Genomic DNA, 26,291 nt, shown 5'->3' with positions numbered 1-26,291 from the left:
GCTGGACCAGTAACATCATTTCGCAAGGTGGATGTCAGTGGGCCTATCAGGAGCATTGACCAAAAAAGGTCTGAGATTTCAGATTTTCAATACTTGATAACCAATTTGCCTTTTTTGTGTCAGAATAGAGATTTAGTCCCCCTACCACCACATTCCTTTTTTTTCTACAAGAGCATAGGCCTATCTAATCTTTGTGGCAATTTTCAAAATATCATGATTCATGTCCTTAAAGCAGTTTTAACAAATGGCGGAATACTGTGCATGACCTGCAAAACCCAGTCCCTCACTTGAAATCCTTAATTCATCTCTCAAAAGCAAGTCTCTGTCAATTAACTTTTCAGTGTCATTCGAATGGTTAGCCATTGAATTGTCATGTTATCAATTGACTAGCACAGGGTCGTTTCTGATGACAAGGGTATCTATACATTTTTGCTCACCCAATTTAATATTTTTCAAGACCATTTTAGGATGAGAAAAATGAGACCACCATACAGGGTGTGTGTGTGTGTGTGTGTGTGTGTGTGTGTGTGTGTGTGTGTGTGTGTGTGTGTGTGTGTGTGTGTGTGTGTGTGTGTGTGTGTGTGTGTGTGTGTGTGTGTGCGCGCGTACGTTGTGTAGGCTATTGTGATTCGAACCTGCAATCCTCAGATCTTAAGATCACCTCCCTAGGAGACTGGTGCAGTAGATATGAATAATAATAACTATTATTTATTTACGTGAAGTAGTCTAGGCCTATGTGCACAATAAACAACTAGGACCGGAACACAGACGATCTGCATTTATTTTCTTTGAATCCCGACTCCGCCTTCACCGGAAACAGTTGCCTGACGTCGAGAGGGGGAAGGCGTTGCGGTGACTGGTAGCTGGAGAACGGGCGAAGGGGATGAAAGATGGCGGACCTCGAAGATGTTACGCTGGACGGGAGGCCGCTTCATTCTCTTCGTGTGGCTGATCTTAAAGCTGCATTGGAGGAAAGAGGCTTGTCCAAGAGTGGGCAAAAGAATGCTCTCATCAAACGGTTAAAAGGGGTGAGTTTGTATCTGTCTTTCAGGGCGAAAATCCTTTGCTCAGTGTTGCTACACCGCGGTCCTAGCGACAGGCCAAATGTTGGTGGTATGATGGCTGGAAGAGCTCGATGAGCTCGCGCCTTGTTGCAATGACCATGCTTGCTCATTTCGACTGCCGTGGTTGTTGCGAACGTTGAAATGCGACAAAGTGTTGTGGTTGAGATATTACAAGCAAAAGTCATAAGTACCTACGGCCCAAGTGATGTAGAGCCTTGCTGCCATGCGAGAGTGTTTATCCGACGCTAACAACTAGCCACTAGTTTTTAACTTGTCGGCGAGTCCGCGCTTTGTGTGTTTTGCGTGCACGATGGAGGGGGAGGGAGGGGGTTATAAAACGAGGACGCGCACATCAAGTACTTTAAAGAGATTTACACAGTGTCCGATCCATGAATTCAAATCTAACTATTGCCGATTTGTTGATTTTCTCCCTTTGATTTTGAAACGCAAGAAATTATATCTCTAGCTTCCTTGGCAACTGTCACATTCCCGACTCCCCAGTGTGGGCGGAGGAGAAATGAGTAGCTAGCTCACTGGCTAATGAATTTGTTTAGTTGCGCGCTTGTAAGTCGTGAGCAACAGAACGTTATCTGACGAGTGATGAATTGGCTTGAAGTCTTTCCCCCAAATATGTTTGGAAATGAAATCTCTTGTGATTCTGCTGTTTTGCTCAATGGGTAAATTCACCACAGAAACAGTTTACACGTTACAGCTTCACATACCTTGTTTACGATTGCCTATTATGGCTTGGATTCACTCTGATGCTCATACACATCAAAGTAAACGTCTAAAACACAACACTGCCCAAGTTCATATCAGAAATACAGTGTAATGGATATAAATTGCTACCTCCTTCACTCGAATCATTCAATTGCATACCAAAGTGGACTAAAGTTAAATGTTGCCAGCAGACTTTTCTTATGAACTGTCAGATTAACACGGATTATTGTATGATGTGTAACATTCAAGGCTGTAATATCATGGGAAAATGTAGAAGTAAGTTTTTTTACTGTGTGTTTGTGTGTGGTTCTCAGGCTCTGATGCTGGAAAATCTTCAGAAGACCTCCACTCATCACATAGGACTTCAACCAAACTCTCAGGTTTGTGTCTCTCGAAATTGGATAGACTTTACCTACACATTTTGTGTGGCCTTCAATGTTAAGTAACTCACGAGAACAGTAACGACAGCACGTCGAATTGTTGTATTTAGATTGCAGTTAGTGTTTTGTTTTCCTCTCAGATAAATAACATAGCCCTAGCCAGACTTTGCTTGTATCCAGAGGTACAGACGAATTTGGCTGTGCGGTCACGAAGCAGGTAGCTCAGGCACTGTGTGAGTGACAGGCCTGGATTGTCACTGCAGTTTGGTGTAACGGTGGCCGCTGTCTGTTTCAGATTGGAGAGGAGATGAGTCAGAACAGTTTCATCAAACAGTACCTGGCCAAGCAACAGGAGCTCTTGAGGCAACGCTTGGAGAGGGAAGCCAGAGAGGCTGTGGAGGATGAAGATGGTAAGACTATAACCTGCAAGGTGTCACAACAGTGTGTGTGTGTGTGTGTGTGTGTGTGTGTGTGTGTGTGTGTGTGTGTGTGTGTGTGTGTTTCTATCTAATTTCTTTGTTTCTTTAGGTACTCTAACCAGTGTTGCCGTAAACATCTTGCCAACAGATTTGTTAAGCTTACAAGAGGCTATTGAATAGGTTACTCCGACGTGTAAAATGCAATTATTATTATTACATTTTCTATATTATTATTATAATAATCATGTTGGAATAAAGCTCTGCTTTTTTTGCCCAACCTCGTCATGTAGATGCTGGCTGCCCCAACAAGCAGCAGTGGCAACGTAATACTCAGTAATAGAGATATGAAGAGAGGTGCATTTAAAGTAATACTCAGTAATAGAGATATGGAAAGAGGTGCATGTAAAGGACGCATTGTTGTTTTTGTTTGTTGTTAATGTTCTGGCTGGAGAGGGACAGCTGTGCAGTGAATTGGCTCCAGTGCATTATGTTGATTTGAGGATGTTGCAAATGTGCTATTTATGTGGTCAGATTTGGCAGAAGGTTACAAGTTCTTGTGAGATCTGATTATTAAATGTGAGGAGTTGGATTCTGGAATTCTTTAGCTAGCATATTACATTACATTGCATTTGGCAGACGCTTTATAACCAAAGCGACTTACAATCAAGGACATAATCATAGCCAACATCACTGGGAGATACAAAGTGCACAGGAAATATAGAAGAACAAGTGCAGATGCAAAGAAGGGTTAGTTAAGTCTTTAAAAAAGTAAAGTATAGTACACACACATACACATCATGTCAACAGTCTGGCCTGGGACTACGTCAGCTCAAGCATGTCAGTTCTCATTCAGATCACCGTGGTTGGTAGTTTTAATAAAATGCTGAATTGAAGTTGAGCACAGTGGATGTTTTCCGTTGTAGTTGACCGGCCACACAATGACAAACAGAACTGTACATGTCTGTAGATGAAGAGTATGATGAATAAGCTGACACAACAGCTGATCTGCAAAGTTGCATTGGGGACAATTGTTGTACTTCTTTGAGTGTATACAAAGTTACTGTAAGTGCCTATTGTTTGTTTGGGCATTTCCGTTTTCGTCTTAGCTCTAGTCTTTCTCTAAGCTTTATTAATATACAGTAATTCCATTGTCATTGTCCCTTAATCACACACAACAGTAGCTGGCTAACTCTTGCACTTTGGGCCTTTAGTGAAGACCTACATTGTCTTTGTCCCGAGAAACTTAAAGCAACATGCCAAGTACAGTCTATTTATTAATAGTGGTTCAAACAAACTGTTTTCAATCATTTATTTTGCTTTACTGTGATGTACATGTACAACATTACATTATTATTAACAGGTACCAAATAATAGCAATAACTAGAAATGCACTCAGAGGGTGCAGACCTCTGCCAAGGAATGATAGAGGAAGGATAAAGGTTTGATAGAGCATTTGACTGTTGGTTTTTTTTTTTTTTTTTTTGGAGTTAGAAACTGGATAGTCAAAATTCACCCTATCCCACAATGATTAAGAATCTTTTACAACATTAAAGAAAAACAGCAAAATGGTCAGTGTGCGGGAGTTTCTTCAAGTTGTCTGCTGAGTGACCCATGGGCCATCTCCGACGCACCTGCCAGCTGAGGTGTGCGAAAAAAATCCAAGTTTAACGAAGAATCTTTAAATATTGGTGGTGATACAGATCCAGGAATTTTCTTAATCACTTGTTCCTTTTTTCATTTCTAACAATCATTAGTGAATGTGTGCTTGGCTAGTAAGATTAACATCTACAAACTATTTTGGCTGGTGCCGAAAAAAGTTAATTTAGTGCCCTGAAGACATAGTAGTAATAATAATAATAATAATAGTAATGATAATGATAATAATAATAATAATAATAATGTAATACCGTATTAGCCCGAATATAAGACGATCCTGAATATAAGACGACCCCCCTTTTCAGGTTCATGTTTTGGGGAAAAAAGTTTTTTGAAGACTAAATTTAGTTTCACATTGGAAACTTCTTTCAAAATGCAATTTTTAATTTGTTGGAAAAGCTTAGGCTTTTTACATAGAACAAATTTCACAATGTAATTTTCATGATAAAAAACTACAGATAGCTACTCTTTTCCTTTCTTTGCTCACTTCAGTGGTTACCTGACAAGCGCCAGTAGACACCTACTGTACAGCCGCCTGGGTGTGACTGTTCTAAGTGCGACACAACATTCCATACTACACTCGCAGAGCATCAGTCTGCACCAGCCAGGCAACCAGTCCAGTAGAGATAGACTATCTATTGTGCAATGCACAGATTTTGGCAAAATGCTTTGTTGACAGCAATATCTAACCAGCAGCCGTCTCGCCAAAATCGCCGTTCATTTTATGCATCCAAAGTTTTCCGTTGGACTATAAACACCGAATGTGACCAAAGGCAGATTGACGCATTGCACTTGAAACCCATGCGCTGCCTATCAGCACCGTTGACATTAGAAGTCCGATTGGCATTCATTTCGTGCCAAGGGTAAAACTCTTAGTGATTTTATATGAACAAGACAATCTCTTGCCCTAACCATTATTCTGTGTTGTTGCATTGTTGTGAGGGATATCGTCAAATAGGCACCACCTGTCAAGGCGCCGCTCTCTCGCGCACATGAATGACCATTCATTGGCTGATGACAGCATCCAAAACTTAGCCTACAGGTTGTTCATCAAATCACCCTTCATTTTTTCTTTAGTTTCAAGTTGTACTGGTGACCAGAGAGAGCAACCAAAGCTTTCATGATGAGACTGTAAAACCGAACACAAATAAAAACAGAGCAACGCATCGCGATTGACTGTTGTGTTTTCCCCCTCGCATTGTCGGCCCGCATCGCGTTGACATTGAAAGTTGATAGACGGGCGGTGCAACACTCATCACGAAACGCAGTTAGCATATGCACATTTGATATGGACAAAACAATCTCTCGCCCTATCCATAAGGCTATTGAGTTTTGTGTCATTGTTGTGACGCATAATGGCCGCATTCAGGTAAAGTTAAAAAATAATAATAATAAATAAAAAAATAAAAAAAAATGATTTACTCTAGCGCGCGGAAATAAGACGACCCCCCTTTTTAGAGTACTATTTTTAGAACAAAAACCACGTCTTATATTCGGGCCAATACGGTAATAGTAATGTCTATTTTCCCTGTCATTCTCAGGCACAGACCAAGAAGACCAGAGGGAGGCCAGTGATGGCTCAGTCGGTCCTACCCCAAACCAGGTTTGACTCTTCTGCAAAGTTTCCTGTGCCCTAGGAGGCCTCATTTTACCTGGGTTGAGATAGCAATGTAGGGCCGTATTTTTCAGTGGCAGCGTGATGGTCTGATTGGTTCCTTTAAACAATCGTGGGTGGGTGGGCTGGCTGTTTGACATTATTACGATAAGGTTTGTCGTTTTATTACATTACAATTGCATCATAAGAATCCTTGTCTGTGTTGTCCATTCAAGAATAGGTGCATGCTGTGTGTTAAAGGGGCAAAATTATTTAGTCGTATCTCTAATCTTGTGCGTGGTTGCTGTACCACACAGGCAAATCTGAAATGTTCAGTTGTTCATTCATTACGACACAACCAGTGTGAACGTTTCATTAATGCAATTTTTTATTTTTTTTAAGTGAACGAGTGTACATTTCAGACAGAGCCCTTATGGTATGATTAGTTATTTTTGAAAATATTATTGGATCAGAGTTGTAGACCGCTGTAGGTTCCTGCCTCAACCTGCCTTCTCCTGCACATCTCTCCACCAGGACGTCGCCCCAGGTTTAGTTGACCAGCACAAAAGTCCGCCCCGTTCGTTGGGCCAGGGCTTCCAGGTATCAGGTGAGGCGAACACACACGACGGTGCAAGGGACAGGGAGGCGCTGGCAGGGCCTCCGTCGGTGTCCGGCCCCACCCCCGGTGCCCTGCATCCCTCTGTGGCCCCGCTGTCCATACGGGCCCTAGCGGCCCAAAAGGGCACGTCGCCCAGCCGTGCCGCCACTGATAGTGACGAGGAGAGCGACGGTAGAGATGACGAGGACGAAGAAGACGATGAGGACGACTGGGATATGAATGCCTCGCGTAGAAACAGAGTGGAGCAGCAGCAACAGCAGTTGCTGGCACCGAGAGCTCAGCTGGCCAGAGAAAGGTCTGGGGACTCTAGGCAACCTCAGCAACACATTCCCCCACTGCTGTCTCCACAGCTGCGACAGCCCACGCCGCCACCGTCCCCACCCCCGGAGCTTTCATTTCCCCTGCCAGACACCCCAAAACAGAGTCCCCCGAGCCCAGGGGAAGAGCCCCCATCCAGGCAGCGCACAAGCAGCACATCCAGCTCCGGCAGCTCCAGCAGTGGCAGCCGCAGTAGCAGCCCAGAGCCACAGAGTGGCGCTGCGGATCGCCGGCCCGGTCCACTCTCCTTACTGGCGCGCAAGATGGAGTCTGAAGGAGCCTTCTCAGGAGTCGTCAGACGCGGACGCGACGAGGCCCAGGGGCGAGAGGATGGCAGTGGCGGCAGTGCGACTGTTTTTCCAGGCAGAGGGCACCAGGATGCGGTTGTGTCTGCTATAACCCACACTGCGAATGCGTCTTCGGCTCTAGGCTACCCGGGATCGATCTCTGTCATCGGTGGCCCTCACGTCCACAGCCAAGGACCTGTCAGTGTTGTTCGTGGCACTATGGAGGAAAGGGATTCACTCAAACAAGACCACGAGCCTCAGTTCCCCTGGCAGCGGGAAGGTGAGGAGAGGGGGAGGCTGTGGGAGAGGGAGCATGAGAGGTTAAAGGCACTTGAGAAGGAAAAGGAGGAGAGAAAGGCCCTGGAGAAAGAGAAAGAGCGTGCCCTGCTTCAAGAAAGAGAGACAAAGGAGCGTCTGGAAAGAGAGAAACAGGAGAGGGAGAGACAAGAGAAGGAGACACAGGAGAGGGAGAGACAGGAGAGGGAGAGACAACAGGCCCACGAGAGAGAAAGACAGGAGATGGAGAGACAACAGGCCCTGGAGAGGGAGAAGCAGGAGAGCGAGCGGCTAGAACGAGAGCGACAACAGGCCCTCGAGAGGGAGAGACAGGAGAGAGAGAGACAACAGGCCCTCGAGAGGGAGAGACAGGAGAGGGAGAGACAACAGGCCCTCGAGAGGGAGAGACAGGAGAGAGAGAGACAACAGGCCCTCGAGAGGGAGAGACAGGAGAGGGAGAGACAGGAGAGGGAGAGACAACAGGCCCTCGAGAGGGAGAGACAGGAGAAAGAGAGACAGCAGGCCCTTGAGAGGGAGAGACAACAGGCCCTCGAGAGGGAGAGACTAGAGAGAGAGCGACTTGAAAAAGAGAGGCTTGAGAGGGAGCAAGCTCTAGAGCGCGAGAGACTTGAAAGAGAAAAGACAATAGAAAGAGAGAGGTTGGAGAGGGAGAGGCTAGAAAGAGAGCGACTGGAGAAGGAGAAACAAGAAAAAGAGCGTTTAGAGAGAGAGAGGCTTGAAAATGAGCGCTTGGAAAGGGAAAGACAAGAAAAGGAACGCTTGGAGAGGATGGAGAAAGAACGACAAGAGAGAGAAAGACTAGAAAAAGAGCGTTTGGAGAGGGAGAGATTAGAAAAAGAGCGTTTGGATAGGCTCGAAAAAGAACGACTGGAGAGTGAGAGACTAGAAAAAGAGCGTCTTGACAGAGAGAGACGAGAAAAAGAACAATTGGAGAGGGAGAGACAAGAAAAGGAGCGCTTGGAGAGGATGGAGAAAGAACGACAGGAGAGAGAGAGACTAGAAAAAGAGCGCTTGGAGAGGATGGAGAAAGAACAACAGGAGCGAGAGAGACTAGAGAAAGAGCGATTGGAGAGGGAAAGACTGGAGAAAGAGCGTTTGGACAGACAGAGACAAGAGAGGGAGCGTTTGGAAAGGGAGAGACAGGAGAAAGAGCGACTAGAGAGAGAAAGAGAAGAAAAAGAGCGATTGGAGAGAGAAAGAGAAGAAAAAGAGCGACAGGAGAGAGTGAGGCTAGAAAAAGAGCGTCAGGAGAAAGAGAGACTAGAAAGGGAACAGCTAGAAAAAGAACGACAAGAGAATGAAAGGCTGGAGAAAGAGCAAGCTCTTGAGAAAGAAAGGCTGGAGAAGGAACGGCAAGAGAGAGAACAAGTTCAGGAGAGGGAGAGAAAGAGGGAACAAGCCTTGGAAAGGGAGAGACAAGCAGAGGAGAGACGAGAGAAAGAACAGGCTCTGGAGAGAGAGAGGCTGGAGAAATTAAAAGCCATTGAGGAAGAGAAAAAAGAGAAACTAGAGAGAGAGCAGGCTCTTGAGAGAGAACGAGTGGAAGAGGAGAAGAGACGTCTTGCAGAACAAGAGCAGAAGGAAGAAGAGGAGAGGGAAAGGGCTCAACAGCGCACTTTAGAACGTGAGCTAGAGGAGAGGAAGGCTGCCCTGGAGCAAGAGAGGCTGAAAGCGTCCGAGCAGGAGAGAGAGAGAGCCATGGAGCGAGAGAAAGAGGAGAGGGAGAGGATGATGGAAAAGGAGAGGGAGAGCCGTCTGCCCCCTTGGAAGCGTGGACGTGAAATCGGAGGCTTTTCTCATTCTCCCGCCCATCCGCTTGCCATACCTGGTAAAACCACGACAACAGAGGCGAAGGATAATGAGGGCAGCGAACCTGTGGCACCACCTCAACAATCGGGAGGAGTCTTCCCGCCCAAATCCCCACCTGTCCCCACGCCCCTGTCCCCCCAGTCCTCCTTCAAGAAGTTCAGATTTCTGAGAGACGCCCCTGTGCTCTCACCCACCTCTGCCAACCCCGTGGCCAGGGTGCCCCGCACGTTCTCAGACAGCCCCTTCCCTCAGACCCCGTCCCCAATCACCTCCCCAACTAAAGCAGGCCCAGGCCCGGTGGAAGCATCCCCGCAGGGTACGCAGGCGCCCGGCAGTCAGAACTCCCCTCAGAAGCTCATGAGGCAGGGAGTGCTCGTCTCTGGATCCCTCAGGGCCGGTTGGCACGAAGGCGAACAACCCACAGGAATTGCAACGTCCTCACCATGTGTGCCATTTGCCGAGGCGGGAAAAGAAAAGCCAGAATCCAGGGATGTTCGTCAAGGTGAAGAAGAAAAACAAGAAAAAGAACAACAAAGAGAATCTGATCAGGGGAAGCAGTTGACCAAAACAGCGGATACGGACGGAGCGTCTGAGGAGAAGGCCACGACCCCAGCCACCGTACTGCCCCCATCTCCTCCACCAGAGGAGGCGGATGCGTCCAAGGAAAAAGATGCGAACGATAAGAAGAAAAAGAAAGAAGAGAGGAGGAGGAGGGACTCGTCGTCATCTAGTGACTCTGGGTCTTCTGATTCCGACTCTGGATCCTCGTCTTCGTCTCGCTCTTCGGACTCCTCCTCGTCCTCGCAGGACAAAAGCCGCTCCTCTTCCGCTTGTAGGAGGGTGAGTGGTCACGCCGGTTAATCTTATCTAAAATCTCTAAATCTCTTGCCTCTGTGGCTGTCATTTCTTCTGGCCTTTCGGATCATCAGCGGTGTCGTGCGTACTAACTATCCATCACCATGGTTGTTTTCTGGTCAGGTGAAGCAAAGGGTTACAGGTTATGGTTACAGCTCACTTATTCTCTTGGGTCATACTTCTATCTTGAAAGGGGTTGTTTCTGGACATTTGGGGAGGTTTCTTGTTTAACATGCATTAATTGGGTTATAAGTCGAGGCCTTTCTAACATCATATATAAAGTAAGTTATCATAACTCCAGTCAGAACTAGTCCGTTTCAGTTGCATGGTATAAAATGGATAATGTCCTCATTGTAGGAGTTTCTTCAGTCAGTCATCAAGCAAGTTGCGAACAGTAGGTTCAACTTTCAGGAAGTGGATACCGGTTGCATGCCTAAATTAAATGTACTTTTCCAGGACTTCCATTCTTACACCTCACCCCCTGTCTGCTTGCTTGCTGATTTCTTTGCATGACTTTACCATTTCTGTCATATTGTCTTCTAAGTTTTCTCCTCCCCAGACACCTTGTCTGATTTGCATGTGTGTAGATTGGACTTGTCTTGCAAGGAGGTGACCATTTTCTGTCCTTTTTAGTCTGATGGGCCTCAAAGGGAGTCTGCCAAAACGCGCAAGAGTGAGAAAGAAAATGACACACCAGCCACACCATCACGCAAACGAAGGCTGCGAGGGGAGGAGGAGGAGAAGCAGAACGATGTCAGCGATGAGGATGTGAGCAAAAGCAAGGTACAGCACCATGAACCATTCACCTAGTTGGGTTAGAGAATTATCCACAGCTGTTGCATAGTTTTTGAAGACGTATAATTCGATGGTGTAACAACTTTTACTTATAATTTACTTATAATTATTGTTACTAATTTCATGGATCCACAATATATCCCATTTGCTTTACATTCCGTTTCATTCTTTCACCTGCTAACAGCAACCCTGTCCGGAAGTAAAACTGGATAAGAAATCAGACAAGAAGGCAGAAGACAAAGAAGAGGACATGAAGAAGGGAGACTCTGCCAGGTTTGTTCAAAGGCATATATTGAGGATCAATGCATCTACATGTAAACAACAACAACAAAAAAGGTTGTCACTTGCGCTCTAGCCTTTTTGGTGCTCATAGTTCAGGACTGTAAGACGGTATAAAACAAGCTGGTCCACTTCAAAGAGACTGGGCCAAGGATGACTGGGAGCACACAAGTTACATTTTTCTGCTATTTTATTGTGGTGCAAGGATTACTAATGTTTCGATGCAGTGCGTCTTCATCAGAGTCAAACCATACTGGTGTCATTGCATAGACTATTAAGATATTATTCCCCAAAAAACTCCATTGCAATCCTTTTCCGGTAACGCTTTACTTTACGGTACAGTTACCCTATGTAATTACTGTGTACTTTCTGGGTAACAACAGGGTAACAGAGAGAAGTTACATGGTATCTAAAGGGTAAAAAGGGGGTAATTACTAAGTAAATTCCATTAATGGGGTAACAACAGGGTAACAGAGAGAAGTTCGATGATTAGATGGTTAGAAAATACCCAGTAGTTTCATAGTAATTCTTGAGATATGTGTATAACATGGTATTTACTTTGTAATTACACCCTTTTTTCCTGTTAGATACCATGTAATGTTACCCTGTTGTTACATAGAAAGTACACATTAATTACTGTACCGTAAAGTGTTACCCCTTTTCCTTTTATTACATCTTTTAACTAGAAATACATGCAGAGAGAACAGACCTCTGCTAAGGAAGCTGTTAAATAATCAGTTCACTATGTTGCACCCTATTTTTTTGTCTTTCTGCCTCGTTTTTGTGGAGTTAGAAACTAGAATGTCAATTTGCCTCATCCGCAATGGTAAAGAATCCCCGGATCCGGATCCGCCCTGATTCTTGTGACTTGAGTTTTGGGTTGATGAAAGTTTTGAAAAATCATAAAATTAATTTTTGGTGAAATCCACAGAACATGATGTGGACTGGACCTGCTAAGGGACTTAATGATCCCTTGGTTCTTGCCAAGCATGTTATATAGCAGCTATATTATGGCCTATTTGCAGGTTTTTTTCCTGACTTGTGGTGTCGACTCTCATTAACCAAATGAACAATGATTTCTTTTTTCCCGAAATGATAGCATATATATAGGACTAAAATATGGACTGAAAAGAATATTTTTGGTTGGGCATTTGTGTAGTTATAGATATGGTAAACAATTGTCATGTTCATTTAATGCCTTCCTGGAGCATTCTACTTATTTTGGGACCAAGCTAGCCGAAGAATAAAAATGTACCACTGACTTCACCCTTTCTAGAGAGGAGGGTCTACACATAACACTAGGGTTGAAAAAAGCCTTTGCTCACACTCCAAGCCTTCTGATAGTATGTGACACGGTCTTGCTGATCAGCACCAAGTTAATGTTGACATTGCAAACCTCTGAAGCCCGCTCTGCAGTTATTGTTGTAATAATCAAATTATAATATAATTCATTGTTGTAATAATCACTTGTCTTGGAAGGAAATTATCATGGCGAATGAAGCACAGAATTACAGGCTTGCAGAAAATGATCAAACTGTGTCATGCCCACTTGAAAATGGCATGACACGACATGTCTCTAGCTAGGATGCGTGTGTAAATGACATATTCTTCTTGCTAGGATGCGTGTGTAAATGACATATTCTTCTTGCCAGGATGCGTGTGTAAATGGCATGCCTTAGTGGACCCTAGCCGCATCCACATGCACTGTGTGAATGCTCAGACCAATGCATGGTATTATCTGGGGGTCATTTCTGCCAAGTTTAACGCATGGTTGCCAACACCTCTGGATTGTACATTATTTTTGTCTTGAGGGAGGAAATATCCTGTGTTTCATGTACAACTTTCAACAATGAATGGGAAATGTTTTAAGTGAATGAATTTGTGAGTGCAAGAGATGAACACAAAGGAGCTGTCCTAATACATGTGTTAGCTTACAAGACAGCACGCTTTTTGTATAAATAATCAGGACTGTTTTGACGTTCATGTTATGGATTTTAGAAACAACCGCGATAAAGGAAACGTTCCTCCATGACCCTGAGATGACCAAACAAATGTATAAATCCCAGGACTACATATTCACTATACAAAGAATGCCGCTGAGGTGTCAGGAATACAGATTTATCGGGCAATCGGAATTTGGGTTGCAGACCAGCGCTTTTCAATGACTGAATGAATGACAGCTTGAAAGACGGGCTCTGCTAATATATTCCGCTACAATGCAGCTCTTTCAACTGGACATATTTCATATTTGTGTGGCTTTTTACCATATTAAAACACGAGTGAAAGATGTTAGCCATTGCTTAATAACAATTTGTTTGGCCACTGTTTCATGAGCATTTCCTCCACGAGCGTGTTGTGAAGACATTTCTGTCAGGCATACAATGCGGCAGCCATGCAGCCGGTGAGCTCTCAGTCGTGGGGTCCTAGCGTCTCATTCCTTCTTTTTTATCCAACATGGCTGTGCTTTTCGTTGTGGTTGACCGACAACGCAGCGGTTAGGCCATCAGTTGAATGCAGCGCTTAACCGGTTTTCATTGCCGTTAATTTTAAACGCTAAAGCGGCTACATCCAAATCGGGAATGCCCTTTTAGTTTCGAGGCAGCCCCCGACATAGCGCTGTCCGAAGAGAATAAGATTGGGTGAGGTAGGAGGAGAGCTTGAATGTCGCTACACTGTTCCTTCTGTATCACTGATGGTTCCCGTGGCCCACGTCGCGTCTCGGTGTTGCATTTGTATCACTTTAATTTGCGTTACATTTTCGAGCCTTTGTGTGTTATTCCACTCCGTTTCGGATTTGCGATGGGTATGTAGTTTTTGTTTGGAATGGAAGTCCGCTGTTGAAACGAGAAGGGAGGGGGTATGCAGTGTGCAGTGTTAGCGATGCTGGTGTATCCCTGATATGTCCTTAGCTCGACCGATAGAACTACAGCAGTGGAAGCGATGCAATGAGGCTGTGCTCAGACATCGACCGTGAATTTCCTCGTTTGATATTTTATTTAGTGATGACAAGTTATTTGTAATATATAAACCTTCTCTGTGTGTCTACAGCCACACAGAATGAGTGCAGTGGTACTGGTATGATTGTTGTGGAGATTATTTCATACCGCTCAAACTCACCTGTAAAGCAAACTTTTGAACACTGAGACATCTCAGAACTGATGAGTGCGAACTATTTGATGGCATTAACTAATATACTTTTTTGTGAGCTTAGGGTGCCCCTTTTGACACCAGCGATGTAATTCTTGGTGCATTTGTGTTGTTATTTTTTAGATATACATTTCTCTTAGTATTGGTGTTTCCCTTATATCATGTGTGCCCTTTCTCTATCTCTTCTCTCTACCTCATCTGATTATTCTCTCTCTCTCTCTCTCTCTCTCTACCTCTCTCCTCCACTGTACCCCTGTAGCGAGGTGAAGGCACCGGTCATGGAGGAGCCCGAGAAGGCTCCGGAAGCCAGTGAGGAGGTAAGCACGCCGAGCTCTGTCTGGCTCCCACACACCCACTCCACTAAAGGGGCTGTCAGGGGTAGGGATAGTCAAGCAGTGTTTCTTGTTAAGGCAGTCTGTAGGCTTCTTTTGCAACAGCACTTTGGCTTATATAGTATGATCTGTTATTTTTGGGGGGTTATTTATTCATCCGTCTATCAGAAGTCAATTCTATGTCTTTGCAGTAGTGGCCATTTTATCATGCAGTAGGCATTTCTTTACTTGATAAGATTCTAACCTCACTGCTTATATAAAGTACTAGCACATGCCAGTGCTGTAGGTCTACACATTTTTATTTTAGAGAGTATCATCTTTACTTTTCAGGTAGATTGAAACTAAACCTTTCATCATGATTATTAGTGTAGATTGACACATTCTGTCATGCTTCCCCTCCACATTACTATAACTGTGGTGCAGGGAAACTTGTGGGTATTTTTCTTTCTTTCTTTTTTCCTTTTTCTATTTTTTTTGTGCCGGGACAGTACTTTTTCTGGCACTGTCCCTAGGCTAAACGCCAGTGGCAGTCAACTCATGTTTAAACCCCCCACCCCTTGATTGCTCTGTTGTAAAGGTGTTCATGCCTCTTCCAATGCCCCTATTGGTACCTGCATACTACTACTACTACTACTACCTGTCTTCCACCTGTGATACTGTCCCCAAGCGCCTTGGCTATACCTGATGTAGGCCCCAGAGCTGCACTGCAGTGGAACTACCCTTGCAGCTACAATGGCCACGTTGCCACGGCGATGACGTAGAGGAGCGGGCGATTGGACTGATGCGCATGGGGGGCACGAGATTGCACGCAGCACAAGGCTGTGTGATGTCACGGACATTGTTGCCTTCAGTAAGCTGTGCTGTTGGTCGCCACGGTGGTGTACGCCTCCTTGCGGAGGTCACTGCTTGTTGGCGGCTGGGCAGCTTTCTAGAGGAGGTCGAGTTTGGACTGAATGCTGCCACAGAGCTGACCCTGCCATCCTGAGCTCTGTGGCGATACTGCTGACCAGGAGTCCTTAACGCCATTTGTTCCAGAGGGAGTTTTGAGAGATCTCCTGTTATTTTTTCCTCTGCACTCCAAGCCAGCTGTTACATCAAAGGAAGAGAATGCTGGTCTCGTCTTCTCAATGATGCTGCCTCTGACATGCTGTCAGGCATCAGATTTGGGAAGCTGTCATCACCCATGAAACACTAACGACACGGATATTGCCTGCCTGCATCACTAACTCTCCACAAGGTTTTGGCCAAGCCATTTTGACCAGTTTTGGATATTCACATTGGTCACATTCAGGTGCGTCCACTGTATGGACACACCTGTCGAGTCACCTGGTGGCCTCGACCACTGATGAGACATGCCACATTAACTTGTCAGTGATTAGCCTCCCTGATGAAAAACAGATTTTTGCAGAGACTTGATTGACACTGCCCAACAACCGAACTGTTGCTCTGACAACTATTACTGGGGCTTGTCTTGGACTTGTGCGATCAGTATGACCACCCCATCTCTCAGACTCTTGAGTCTCGTCACCGCCCTATTGGTGGACATTGATCTCAGTGAATTAACCCCTGCCTGTCCCTCACCCGACAAAAGACTGAACTTTGCCCACTCGCCCCCCAGCTATCCCATTTCCCCCAGTAAACATCATGGACTGCTCCCCTCTACACGGGCAGACTGCACAGGCCAAAGCCCCGCCCCTACTGAACTCCACACAGAGCCCATCTGCCAACCAGCTGCCCCATTTCCTCACAAACATCTCAGCTTCAGCCTATGATTGGACGTTTGTTGCCTATATACAGTACATGCAGACGTGCGATTGGGCCATAGCCAACCCAGTGGAGATCAGGTGTCAATGGTACCAGGAAAATAAGTAGTCATTCTTCAATTTTATAGAAGTTTGTTCTTGTCTTAAAGAATTGAAATGAGCAAAAACAATTTGAAGCTCAAGTGTCGAAAGACTCCCCAGTTTAATCCCTAAGTGGACAAACTGGCTAGTTGACTATTTAAGAAATACAACTTTTTTTAAAGCCTCTGTATGGTGGCAATAATTTAAAAATGTAAAATACAGTTTTTATATTCTACTGATTGACTGTCTGATTCTACAAATAGAGCACTGTCCTCAGCAGATCTCAATCACTTCCAAAATGAAGTCTGCTTTAAGTAAACGAGACGTGCTTGTAATGTACATGTTCTGGAACTCTAGGATCTTCTATAGGGCTTTGAGTCTTCTCAATATCTGTGTGTGTGCGTGCGTGTGTTGGGGAGAAGGAAAGAGAGAGTGTGTGTGATTAGGTCAACCACTGCTCCAGGGCACTTGATTTCCCAGAAAATTTCTGAAGCCATTAGTGTTGTCTTCTGAGGCAGAACAGGCTGAAGTGCAGTCTCACTTCACTGAACTCAAGAACTTCACTCCATCCACTGTCAAACACAAGCTTACACACACACACAAATTTGGGCATTATTTTGGCTGAACTAAGACTGAAGAGCAGTAGTGGCGTAGACGACTGGGAATAGTAATCTAGAGAAGTGGTGCCAGTCAGATACCCTCTTATCTTACCTCCCCCCTTCCACTGCTCTGTAACGGCCACCTGGCCTTGTAGCTGGCCCCTGTCCTATCTCCCTTTAGCCTTTCTCTTCTTTGCTCTCCGTTTCTCTGGAGCGTACCACGCCACCATGTTGTGTCTCACCTCTGCCCCTGGGCCTCGGTTTTGTGTGTGTGTGTTTTTTTCCTTTCTTTTCTTTTTTTTCTTTGTCCTCCTCCTCTTCCTCTTTCCTATTTTACAGACTGTCACCCCCAAGGCTTTCTCCACTCGAAGGATATCCCTCAGTAAGTACCAGCTCTCTCCCTGTTATATGTTTTGATTGTTGAAGTGCAGTGCCTTGATTCATCTTGGAAATGCCATTTTGAATTTGGTTTTTGTCAGTCTCAAACAACTAAAAGTCCACAGTTTTGAGTTTGTAATGAGAACGTTTCTCAGAACCTGCTAAAAAAAAAAAATCACCCTCCTTCCTCCTCCCTTTCCTCCCCCCAGCAGCCAACAAGCCATCCCCGGCTGGGGCGAACGCGGACCCAGAGGCGGAGGGCGGCACGGGAGCGAGCCGCAAGAGGAGATGGGGAGCGAGCACGGCCGTCACTGCCAAGAAGCCATCCATCAGCATCACCACCGACTCACTCAAGGTGTGTGTGTGTGTGTGTGTGTGTGTGTGTGTGTGTGTGTGTGTGTGTGTGTGTGTGTGTGTGTGTGTGTGTGTGTGTGTGTGTGTGTGTGTGTGTGTTCCATAATCCTCTTAGCTGACCGCTAGAGTCGCTCAGTGTGTGTGTCAGGTGTGGCCGCTCGGTGTCCCCGTCTTGCCAGAGGCTGCTGCCAGCTTCCGCTTCATTTTTGCCACCAGAAATTCATGAAGCTGGTGTGCTGCACTTAGTCGTTCTAGACTCTGTACACTATTTTGTGTAGAGCTGGGGCCTCCATCTTGCGTAGACTTCCTTTTTAAAAAGAAGGTGCAGACATGAAAAGCTGTGGCCCAAAGTGTTAATAATCTGTCTACTAAAAGCAGCTCACTGGACATAGTTTAGCTGGTGGCCATTCAATTTTGTTGCAACTCCAGGATAGTATTATGGGTCTATTGAAGTTTAACTAGTCGTCATTGTGTCTCTAAAATAACATGATTGAAGTGCTTTTTCCAATCACACCTCTACGTTCAAATTCAAATTTGACTGGCTGCATTTTGCAATATTACACAGTGATCCGTGAGCGAGTCCTGCACATGTTGTTGCGCTGCGTTGCCAGGGGCCTAACATGGCTGTGTGTGTGTGTGTGTGTGTGTGTGTGTGTGTGTGTGTGTGTGTTTGTGTGTGTGTGTACACGTGTGTTCCCTAGTCGCTGATCCCGGACATCCGTCCCAGCCTGGGCCAGGAGGCGGTGCTGGACCTGCACCCGGAGGAGACGCCGCTGTCTGGCGTGGAGGAGGGCGGAGACCGTGACGACCAGGACCTCAAGATCCGACGCACCGTCACACAGGTCACACACACACACACACACACACACACACACACACACACACACACACACAGGTCCAGGGGTACATTTCGCAACAATATCATTGCAAACTAAGTTAGCAACTTACTTGGTTGCAATGCAAATTTCCATTGGAAACCTAGTAAGCTAACTGGTAGGTGTCCAAAGTCCTGACTTCATGCTGTTTAAGACATCTCATTATTCCTGGCGAATTAAGCAGGATTTTTGTAGTAATGGTAGCTTTATTGCTACCAGTTCTTATAGTAAATGGAGCACAAGACATGACTACAACGTTGATCGTTAGATTCCCAACAGCACATTTACCCCAAACACATTTTCCCATTACATAACATAAACTAATACATTTTGTATTTTGTTTTTAAGAGAACACTCCCGTCCTTAGATTGACTGACCCCGCCCCCCATTTTTCCACAGGTGGTGCCCCCTGAGGCTCAGGAGAATGGACAGAAGGAGCCCAAGCGGAGCGTGCAGGAGGAAGAGGACGAGGATGAGGAGGAGGGCACGGAGGGCAAGGAACGCCTCGGCCAGGAAGAGAAGATGGACACCTCTTTCCAGGTTGCCGTGGGAACGCAGTCTCCATCCCCTGGCCAAGATGGCGACATGAAGACGGGTAAGGAGATGGTTTGGTTGCTATGACCTAACATGCCGCTTATGTGCGAAACGAGGAAGAAGTTGGTCTAAACAAAGGCTTTTAAATGAGATTTTGGTTTGTTGCTCTAACCATAAAGTTGGTTCCACCATTTCCACCTGCACTTGACTCATTGAATAACTAGCCTTGCTAATAGGGGAAGTCTTGCATTAACACTAGTTTAGAATAGGCTAGGAGCAGGGTACACTTCAAAAATATCCCATCTTCCTTCTTTTGAACTTTTTAGCATGTATTGATGTTAAAAAAAAAATGTATTTAATCTCTTTCTTTTGTTGTTGGTTCTGTAAATGCCATGTGCATATTTTTTTATCTGTATTGGCCATGATGTAGCCAGAGCTGCTGAACAGGCAATAAATGTAAACAATGAATCCTCCATTCCTCTGTGGCGTAGTGATGCCCAGCGATGCTTTGGTCCGCCGTTCCATCAGCCAGCAGAAGTCTGGAGTGAGCGTAACCATCGACGACCCTGTCCGCGCCGCTAGGCAAGCCTCGCCACCCCGGGGACGAGTCTCCAACATCATCCACATCTGCAATTTGGTGAGACACCCACACATGTATGCAAATCTGTTCAGCTGGCTGTGGCCCTCTGTTGCAAACCATCTATTTTTTCCATTTGTATTTGGTTTGGAGATTTACAGCCTTTATTTGGATGGTTAAGATTAACTTTAAGATGGTGACAGGAAAGCCCTGCTGTGGTAGCCTGGTGAACCAGCGCCACCCGCTGGACGGCAAAATGTTTTGTCTACGGGTGGGTCTGGCCTCGCATAATGATTCAATGAAGCCAGAATGCCATGAATCTGGCAAACCAATTACAACGCAAAGATGTGTTTTGAATCAAAGCGGGCAGGGTTTTGAGGGAAGGTTGTTCTCATCAACAATCTTCGGATGTATTATGCATCGAGGCCAGACTAAATTAGACATCCACATTTAGTCTGGTTTATCAGGCTAATGCTGTGGCTTAATGGTAGGGCACTGGGTTGCTACGCTGGTGACCCGGGTTTGATTCCGACCTCGGTCATTTGCCCCCTCCCACTCACTTCCTGTCGCCTCTCAAACAGTCCAATCGAAATAGAGGCAAAAATGCCCCTTTGAGGGGAAAAAAAGATGGTGACAGGAAAGTAATGGGAGATAGCCCCCCAATCTGGGTCCTCATGGGCATGCACGCCTAGCGCTCCCAGATTCAGATATTTGAGTCAGTTTTTTTCTCGACTGCTTACATGTTGGTTTCATCAGACTGTTTGTCTTGGATTGCATAAGATTTCAGTTACCTGGAGAAAGGCTACGAAGCAACTCTGAAGTGGCATGTGCTGTGAATATTTTGCATTTCACTCACACGGTGTGTGTGTGCGTTTGCGTGCCTCAGGTTCGGCCCTTCACTCTTGGGCAGCTGAAGGAGCTCCTCAACCGTACAGGTGCCGTTGTGGAGGAAGGCTTCTGGATAGACAAGATCAAGTCCCACTGCTTTGTCACGGTAACAACACCCCTCTGTTTTTAAGACCGCAAATGAATGCCAATATAAGTTGGAGAGTGTGCCTTTTTTATACGTTACTTGCCATTGAGGGGTCCTAAACCCCAAAATGCTACCAAAAAATGTAGTGTAATGCGATTCAATTAGACCTTGCAAATGTATGAGAGTAGAATTGGGTAAAATGACATTCTATACCATTGGTTCTCAGCCTTTTCTGAACAAATGCCGTCTCGTCCTCATCATAAGCCTCCTAATGCACCCTTGATTTCATCATAAGCCTGCCAACACCCACCTTAGCATTTAAAAAAACGACCAATTCACCCCAATGGCAATTGAGCACACCCCCTAGCTGTATCATTCTCAATTTGCCTCCCTAGGGCTCCCCAATGCCTCCAAGGGGTCTGTGGAGCCCTTGTATAGATGCACTAATCCATTCCTCCAGCAATCGGATAATGTTCACATTAACAATGTGTTGTTGTTTGTCTCTGCAGTATGCAACTGTAGACGAGGCGGTGGCCACGCGGGCCGCACTCCACGGGGTGAAGTGGCCTCAGAGCAACCCCAAATTCCTCTCTGTTGACTTCAGCCTCCAGGAGGAGGTAAAACACTTTGATAGCTGTTTGCATCTTACATGTGCCTGTACTGTTTAAACATTTTTGTGTGTGTTTTTGGTCCAATATGGAGTTGTATTCACTGTAATGGCCCTTTTTCACATGTCAATTCAATGGATTCGAAACAAGTGTAACTTGTATCTGTTGGCATAGACATTATATTACATTACATTTGGCAGACACTTTTTAGCCAAAGCTACTTATAATCGACCTAGACACATAGTGTACATACAGGCCACTGTTTTCTGCATGAACCCGTTAGTTGAATATGCCTGCTTCGCCTCAGAACTTGTTTGACGTGACTGCAGGAGACTAATACCAGGTCCACGGATAACCTTTTTGCGTGCGCCTGCCTGCCTGCTTTTGTGTACCTGTAGCTGGACTTCCACCGTGGGGGGCTCCTCCTGACCGACAGAGTTAACGAGGACGACCGAGGGGCAGGGGTGGCGCCCAATACTGCCACGGCAACAGCTGCGGCGGCGGGCGGTGCTCGACCACGTGGCCCTGGCGTACCCCCTCCCCTCCTGCCGGAACGTGACCAGTGGGCCGAACGCGAGCGGGAGATGGAGCGCCGGGAACGGACACGTGCGGAGCGGGAGTGGGATCGAGACAAGGTGCGCGACTTCAGCCGGCCCGGAGAGGAGAGGGAGGCCGGCGCACGCCGATCACGCTCTCGTGACCGGGAGAGGCGACGAAAGGAGCGCGGCAAGAGCAAGGAGAGAAAGACCGAAAAGAAAGGTGAGGTTGATAAAGAAGAGAAGAACGTTGAAGAACGTTGTTGTGCGTCTCCATGGGTACGTTCCGTTATCCTAACTCCCGTCCTCGTCCTCGTCCTGTACTTGTGGCCCTGCACTTCACTGACACCCCGCCTCAGTGGAGAAAGCAATGAGGTTTCCCTGCTGTCAGCTTAGACACAATAACTTTTGGTGAACTTTTCCCCATTCAACATCCTGAAAGCAAATGAGAAACTGACCTTTCCAACTGACTTTGTTGTGAGGTATTGAATTAAACTTCCGCCGTCAATGACCTCTTGCGACATCATCACAAGGCCACAAGCTCAAGGGAGGATGGGAGGTTGGATCATTGAAAGAACCCCATGTTAATAGTTTCTACTGTTGGAAGTGTAGGATGCATGTGTGTATCTTGGTATGTTCAGTGGTTCCTACTTGAGGTGGGAAAACTTTAAAGCTGTGTAAAACTGAAGTCTAAAGCTGTGTGTAGGCTGATAAGGTTTTACATTTTGATTTCTGTTTTTAGGGGCAAAATGGAGCGCAATTAATTAATTTGATTTCTTTTGAGAAATTTTGCCTTTCAGTGCAAAGACTGACTGCTTGCGTCAACCCACTGAAAAATATGCGCTCACACGTGTAGTTTTGTGTGTACAAGATTGCTTGTTCTAGCATGCACTCGTACTGTTATGCCCCATTATCCCTCAAGATAGATCAAGTTGTGTGTACATGAGCCCTGACGTAAATGTCCACCCAGATGTGTGGGTGTGTGTGTGTGTGTGTGTGTGTGTGTGTGTGTGTGTGTGTGTGTGTGTGTGTGTGTGTGTGTGTGTGTGTGTGTGTGTGTGTGTGTGTGTGTGTGTGTTTGTGTCCACGTTGTAAATGTCTTCCTATTTCCTGTGTTGCAGAGAAAGCCCCAGAGGAGCCCCCTGCCAAACTGCTGGACGACTTGTTTTGCAAAACCAAAGCAGCCCCGTGTATATACTGGCTTCCGCTCAACGAGGAACAGGTGAGGCCCATGACTGCCCATGAGAGTTTTTCCTTTTGTTTTGATGCTATGGAAGCGCGTTTTAAGATCACACGTAATTCTTTTCCTATGTAGTATGTTATTCTTAATTGTAATTGGTAGCCTGATCCGGGACTGGGGTGGCACATTTGCCATCTGGCTATAAACCTTCTATGTATTCGCAACTACAAGTCCTGGCCTTGCCATGTCATGTTTGTAATGATGTACAAAGCATTGCCAAATGCACTGCCAAATAAACAACAAATCAAAAAGATGGACTTAAATGCTTTTGATTATGTTGGGAAATCCATCTGCTGGGCTACAAATGAACATGTCTGACATGTCTGATCTTTCATCTCTGCCCTGTTGATGCCCCCGCTGTCTTTCAGGCTGCTCAAAGAGATGCGGCTCGTGCCGAACGTGCAAAGGAGCGCGAGAGGAGGAGGAAGGAGATGGAAGAGGAGGAGGTTGAAGAGGAGCGGAAGCGCGAGGAAGAGCGCCGGAACAGAACAAAACCGGCAGCCGGCGGTGCGGGAACAGGTGGCGACGGCGGTGACGGAGGCAACACCGACAGAGACAGAGCTAGGGACAGAGAGCGCGATAGAGACAGGGAGAGGGACCGGGAGCGGGGGGGAGGAGGAGGGCGAGACCGGGAAAGGGACCGCGAGGCGGACAAGAGGAAGGACGGCTACCGACGGCCGTCCGGAACCAGCGGAGGAGGAGGAGGCAGAGGTGGAAGCAGCAACAGAAGATCCCGCAGTCGCAGCGGCCCCTCAGGCAGAGATCGGAGACGCTGAGGAAAGAAAAAAGAAAAGAACAGAACCCACTTGTTAGTCCATGGTGTACTACGCACCCCCAGGCCTGTCCCCCACCCCACCCACTTAAGGACCAACCTATTCCCACCTGTTGAAACACACACACACACACACACACACACACACACACACACACACACACACACACACACACACACACACACACACACCACATTGCATACACACAGGTAACATTGGGACCATGACCAGGATGTCTGTCTGCCATCTTGGTCTCTGTTTAGCCTGAGGGTGGGACTTCTGGTGTATATTCTACCCCTCAGTGTTTTTTGGCCTTTTGATGTTTGTTGGGTTGACTTTGCTGACGTCCCATGCCCCCCCAACCCCCCCAAATACTGTACCCTCCAGTCTCCACACCCTGTCCCTAATGTATCTTCGGTTTCCATGGCGGTCTCAGACAGTGTTTTAAAAGCCCTCTTGTCACGGTCCCCGTCCCTTCTATTTTTTAATCGTCTCTGTGGAGTTGTGAGTGTGTGTGTGTGTGTGTGTGTGCGCGTGCGTGCTTATGGGTGTGTCTGTGTGTGTGTGTGTGTGTGCCTGGACGCACGTGTTGCTTCATTACAGTCCTTCCTTTACTGTATTCCCGACAGCTTGACAAGCTCTCACATCCGCCTGTGTGTTTAGCTGACACTTGGCGTGGCCTTGGCCCAGAAAAGGCAGCCTTTTCCCCTCCGTCCCGCTCCCACACTCACATGCCCCGCCCTGCCCCGCTCTGCCCTGCTCTGCCCCACTCCACCCCAGCTCCAAAATCATAGGGCGTACGGCTTCCGAAAAGAGAGCACCTTGGTGTTTCATCCGTGTGCGTCGTCAGTTTGTGACGCAAACCCCCCCGGTCTCTTCTCTCTGTGCTTCCTCGAGCAGTCCTGAACTGCTGCCATTGCATGGAGAGAGAGAGAGTATTAACCTCCACACACATCTGGTTCAATATTCTTATTTTCCCTTTTTTGTGTTTTTTTGTTTTGTTTTGTTTTTTCTTTTCTTGGTTACTCATTATTTCGTTCGTAGTTTAACAAAGATTTTAACTGATTTTGCTCTGTTTCTTGTTTTTATTATTTTTATTTTTTGGTTACTCCTGTAAGTGCTGAATGTACAAAATAATAAAGGTTATGTTTAAGATCTGAACCTGATGTTCCTTTGTTTGTGTTGTTTGAAACAAGCCTGGCTGTCGCCGCACCAAACTTGGGGATCTTGGAATGGCAGAGCTCAGAGCAACAGGAGGTTTACAGGGGCAGGATTGAGGAGAGTCCTGCTGAGGTGTGTACAGGGTTCCCACTGGTGCTTGAATTCCTTGAAAATGCTTGAATTTCAATTAAGTGTTTTTCAAGGTTGTGAAAATGCTTGAATGTTTGAGGTGCTTGAAATGTGTGTCAAAAGTCAAATTCAGTAAGCCAAATAATAGAAATAAATTGTTCAGGTACATCAAAAATCTGAGGGAGTCAGATGTCAGATGGGATTTGCCATTCGACAACTTAAAATTAATTAGAATGCAGGAGATTGCATCTTAAAAACACACAATTCTGGGGGAGGACCCCCACGCGCCCTTCCCACGAGTTATTTAAGGGTGCTGGAAAACTGAAAATTTGGTGCTTGAAGGTGCTTGAAAACTGAATTCTTAAGTCTTAAGTCTTTTTTTATGCCATGTGTAGTCCCCGGAGCTATGCTTTATATACCTGCCTCTATGGCAAGTGACTGATCTATACATTAGTTAATTCCCCCCAAAGTACCCACCACTGCATTGTGCTTGCTTACCCATTCTACTGTCTGCTGATTTATTGTTTGTAAGTGAAAATGGTCTAAAATCATCCCCCTCAATGACAATGGTCAAAAATCATCCCCCTCTAAAGCAGGCATCCTTTCTTCACATATTGTGTTAAAATTTCACTTTCAACAACTACTTTTTCAAAAGTGTCTCGGGGGAGAAACCCCCCGAACCCCAAATAATCAGAATCCATATCTGACCATCCATCCTGGTTTCATTTTACAACTTGACCACTGCCTACTGCCAATACTTTAGAATGGCCACAGGGAGGCAGTGTAGTCAAAATGTGTTTCCGATTCCATTTTCTCCTCTCAAGAATCTTGCAATACCAAGTGCAGCCACATTTTCAGAATTTGAGTGTTTATGATTTGTAACCCAATACAACCCACCCCCTCCACTCTCGCGCCATGACTGAGCTATCACAGGTGTCTACAACATCTTGGTCGAGGTGGGGGAGGCAGGAAAAAAAAAAAACCTTTTCTGTACGTGTTGGGGCAGACAGAACAACCCATTTTTCTTTGGTTGGTTTGATATGCCATTTAATCACCGTAACAGGTCAATGGCCTGTGAAAGGGTATCTTGGTGGCCCCAGCGTGCCCTTTTCCTGACTACGGAAAGTAGGTCTTGTACC

The 26,291-nt window shown here is 46.0% G+C and overlaps 1 protein-coding gene across 2 annotated transcripts; it reads left to right on the top strand.

Annotated features, from left to right (window-relative positions):
- The first annotated feature begins 794 nt into the window (after positions 1-794).
- On the top strand, positions 795-25,023 carry acin1a (apoptotic chromatin condensation inducer 1a). 2 transcript variants are annotated; one of them, XM_063218508.1, is made up of 18 exons: positions 795-1,028; positions 2,099-2,164; positions 2,460-2,574; positions 5,781-5,842; positions 6,368-10,003; positions 10,652-10,801; positions 10,998-11,086; positions 14,499-14,556; positions 17,354-17,396; positions 17,605-17,747; positions 18,448-18,588; positions 19,021-19,216; positions 19,647-19,792; positions 20,619-20,726; positions 21,215-21,322; positions 21,712-22,072; positions 22,971-23,071; positions 23,458-25,023. In XM_063218508.1, exons 1-18 carry the CDS (start codon positions 891-893, stop codon positions 23,863-23,865), a joined length of 6,069 nt encoding a protein of 2,022 aa, XP_063074578.1. In that variant the 5' UTR covers positions 795-890; the 3' UTR covers positions 23,866-25,023. The 2 variants fall into 2 exon arrangements, with proteins under 2 accessions (XP_063074578.1, XP_063074577.1); XM_063218507.1 differs by having other exon boundaries at positions 796-1,028; positions 17,602-17,747.
- The last annotated feature ends 1,268 nt before the right edge of the window (positions 25,024-26,291 follow it).

Source organism: Engraulis encrasicolus, chromosome 16 (assembly GCF_034702125.1).
Source record: "Engraulis encrasicolus isolate BLACKSEA-1 chromosome 16, IST_EnEncr_1.0, whole genome shotgun sequence".
NCBI classification, from domain to species: Eukaryota; Metazoa; Chordata; class Actinopteri; order Clupeiformes; family Engraulidae; genus Engraulis; species Engraulis encrasicolus.
The sequence above is the reverse complement of the archived record's forward strand: the minus strand, read 5'-3'. Positions and strand labels throughout refer to the sequence as shown.

Excerpts from the sequence above, each read along its gene's own strand:
- acin1a (XM_063218507.1), top strand. The coding sequence starts at position 891 with ATGGCGGACCTCGAAGATGTTACGCTGGACGGGAGGCCGCTTCATTCT. Across the intron at positions 11,087-14,498 it reads AAGAAGGGAGACTCTGCCAG|CGAGGTGAAGGCACCGGTCA; the intron begins GTTTGTTCAAAG and ends GTACCCCTGTAG. Across the intron at positions 17,748-18,447 it reads TCACCACCGACTCACTCAAG|TCGCTGATCCCGGACATCCG; the intron begins GTGTGTGTGTGT and ends TGTGTTCCCTAG.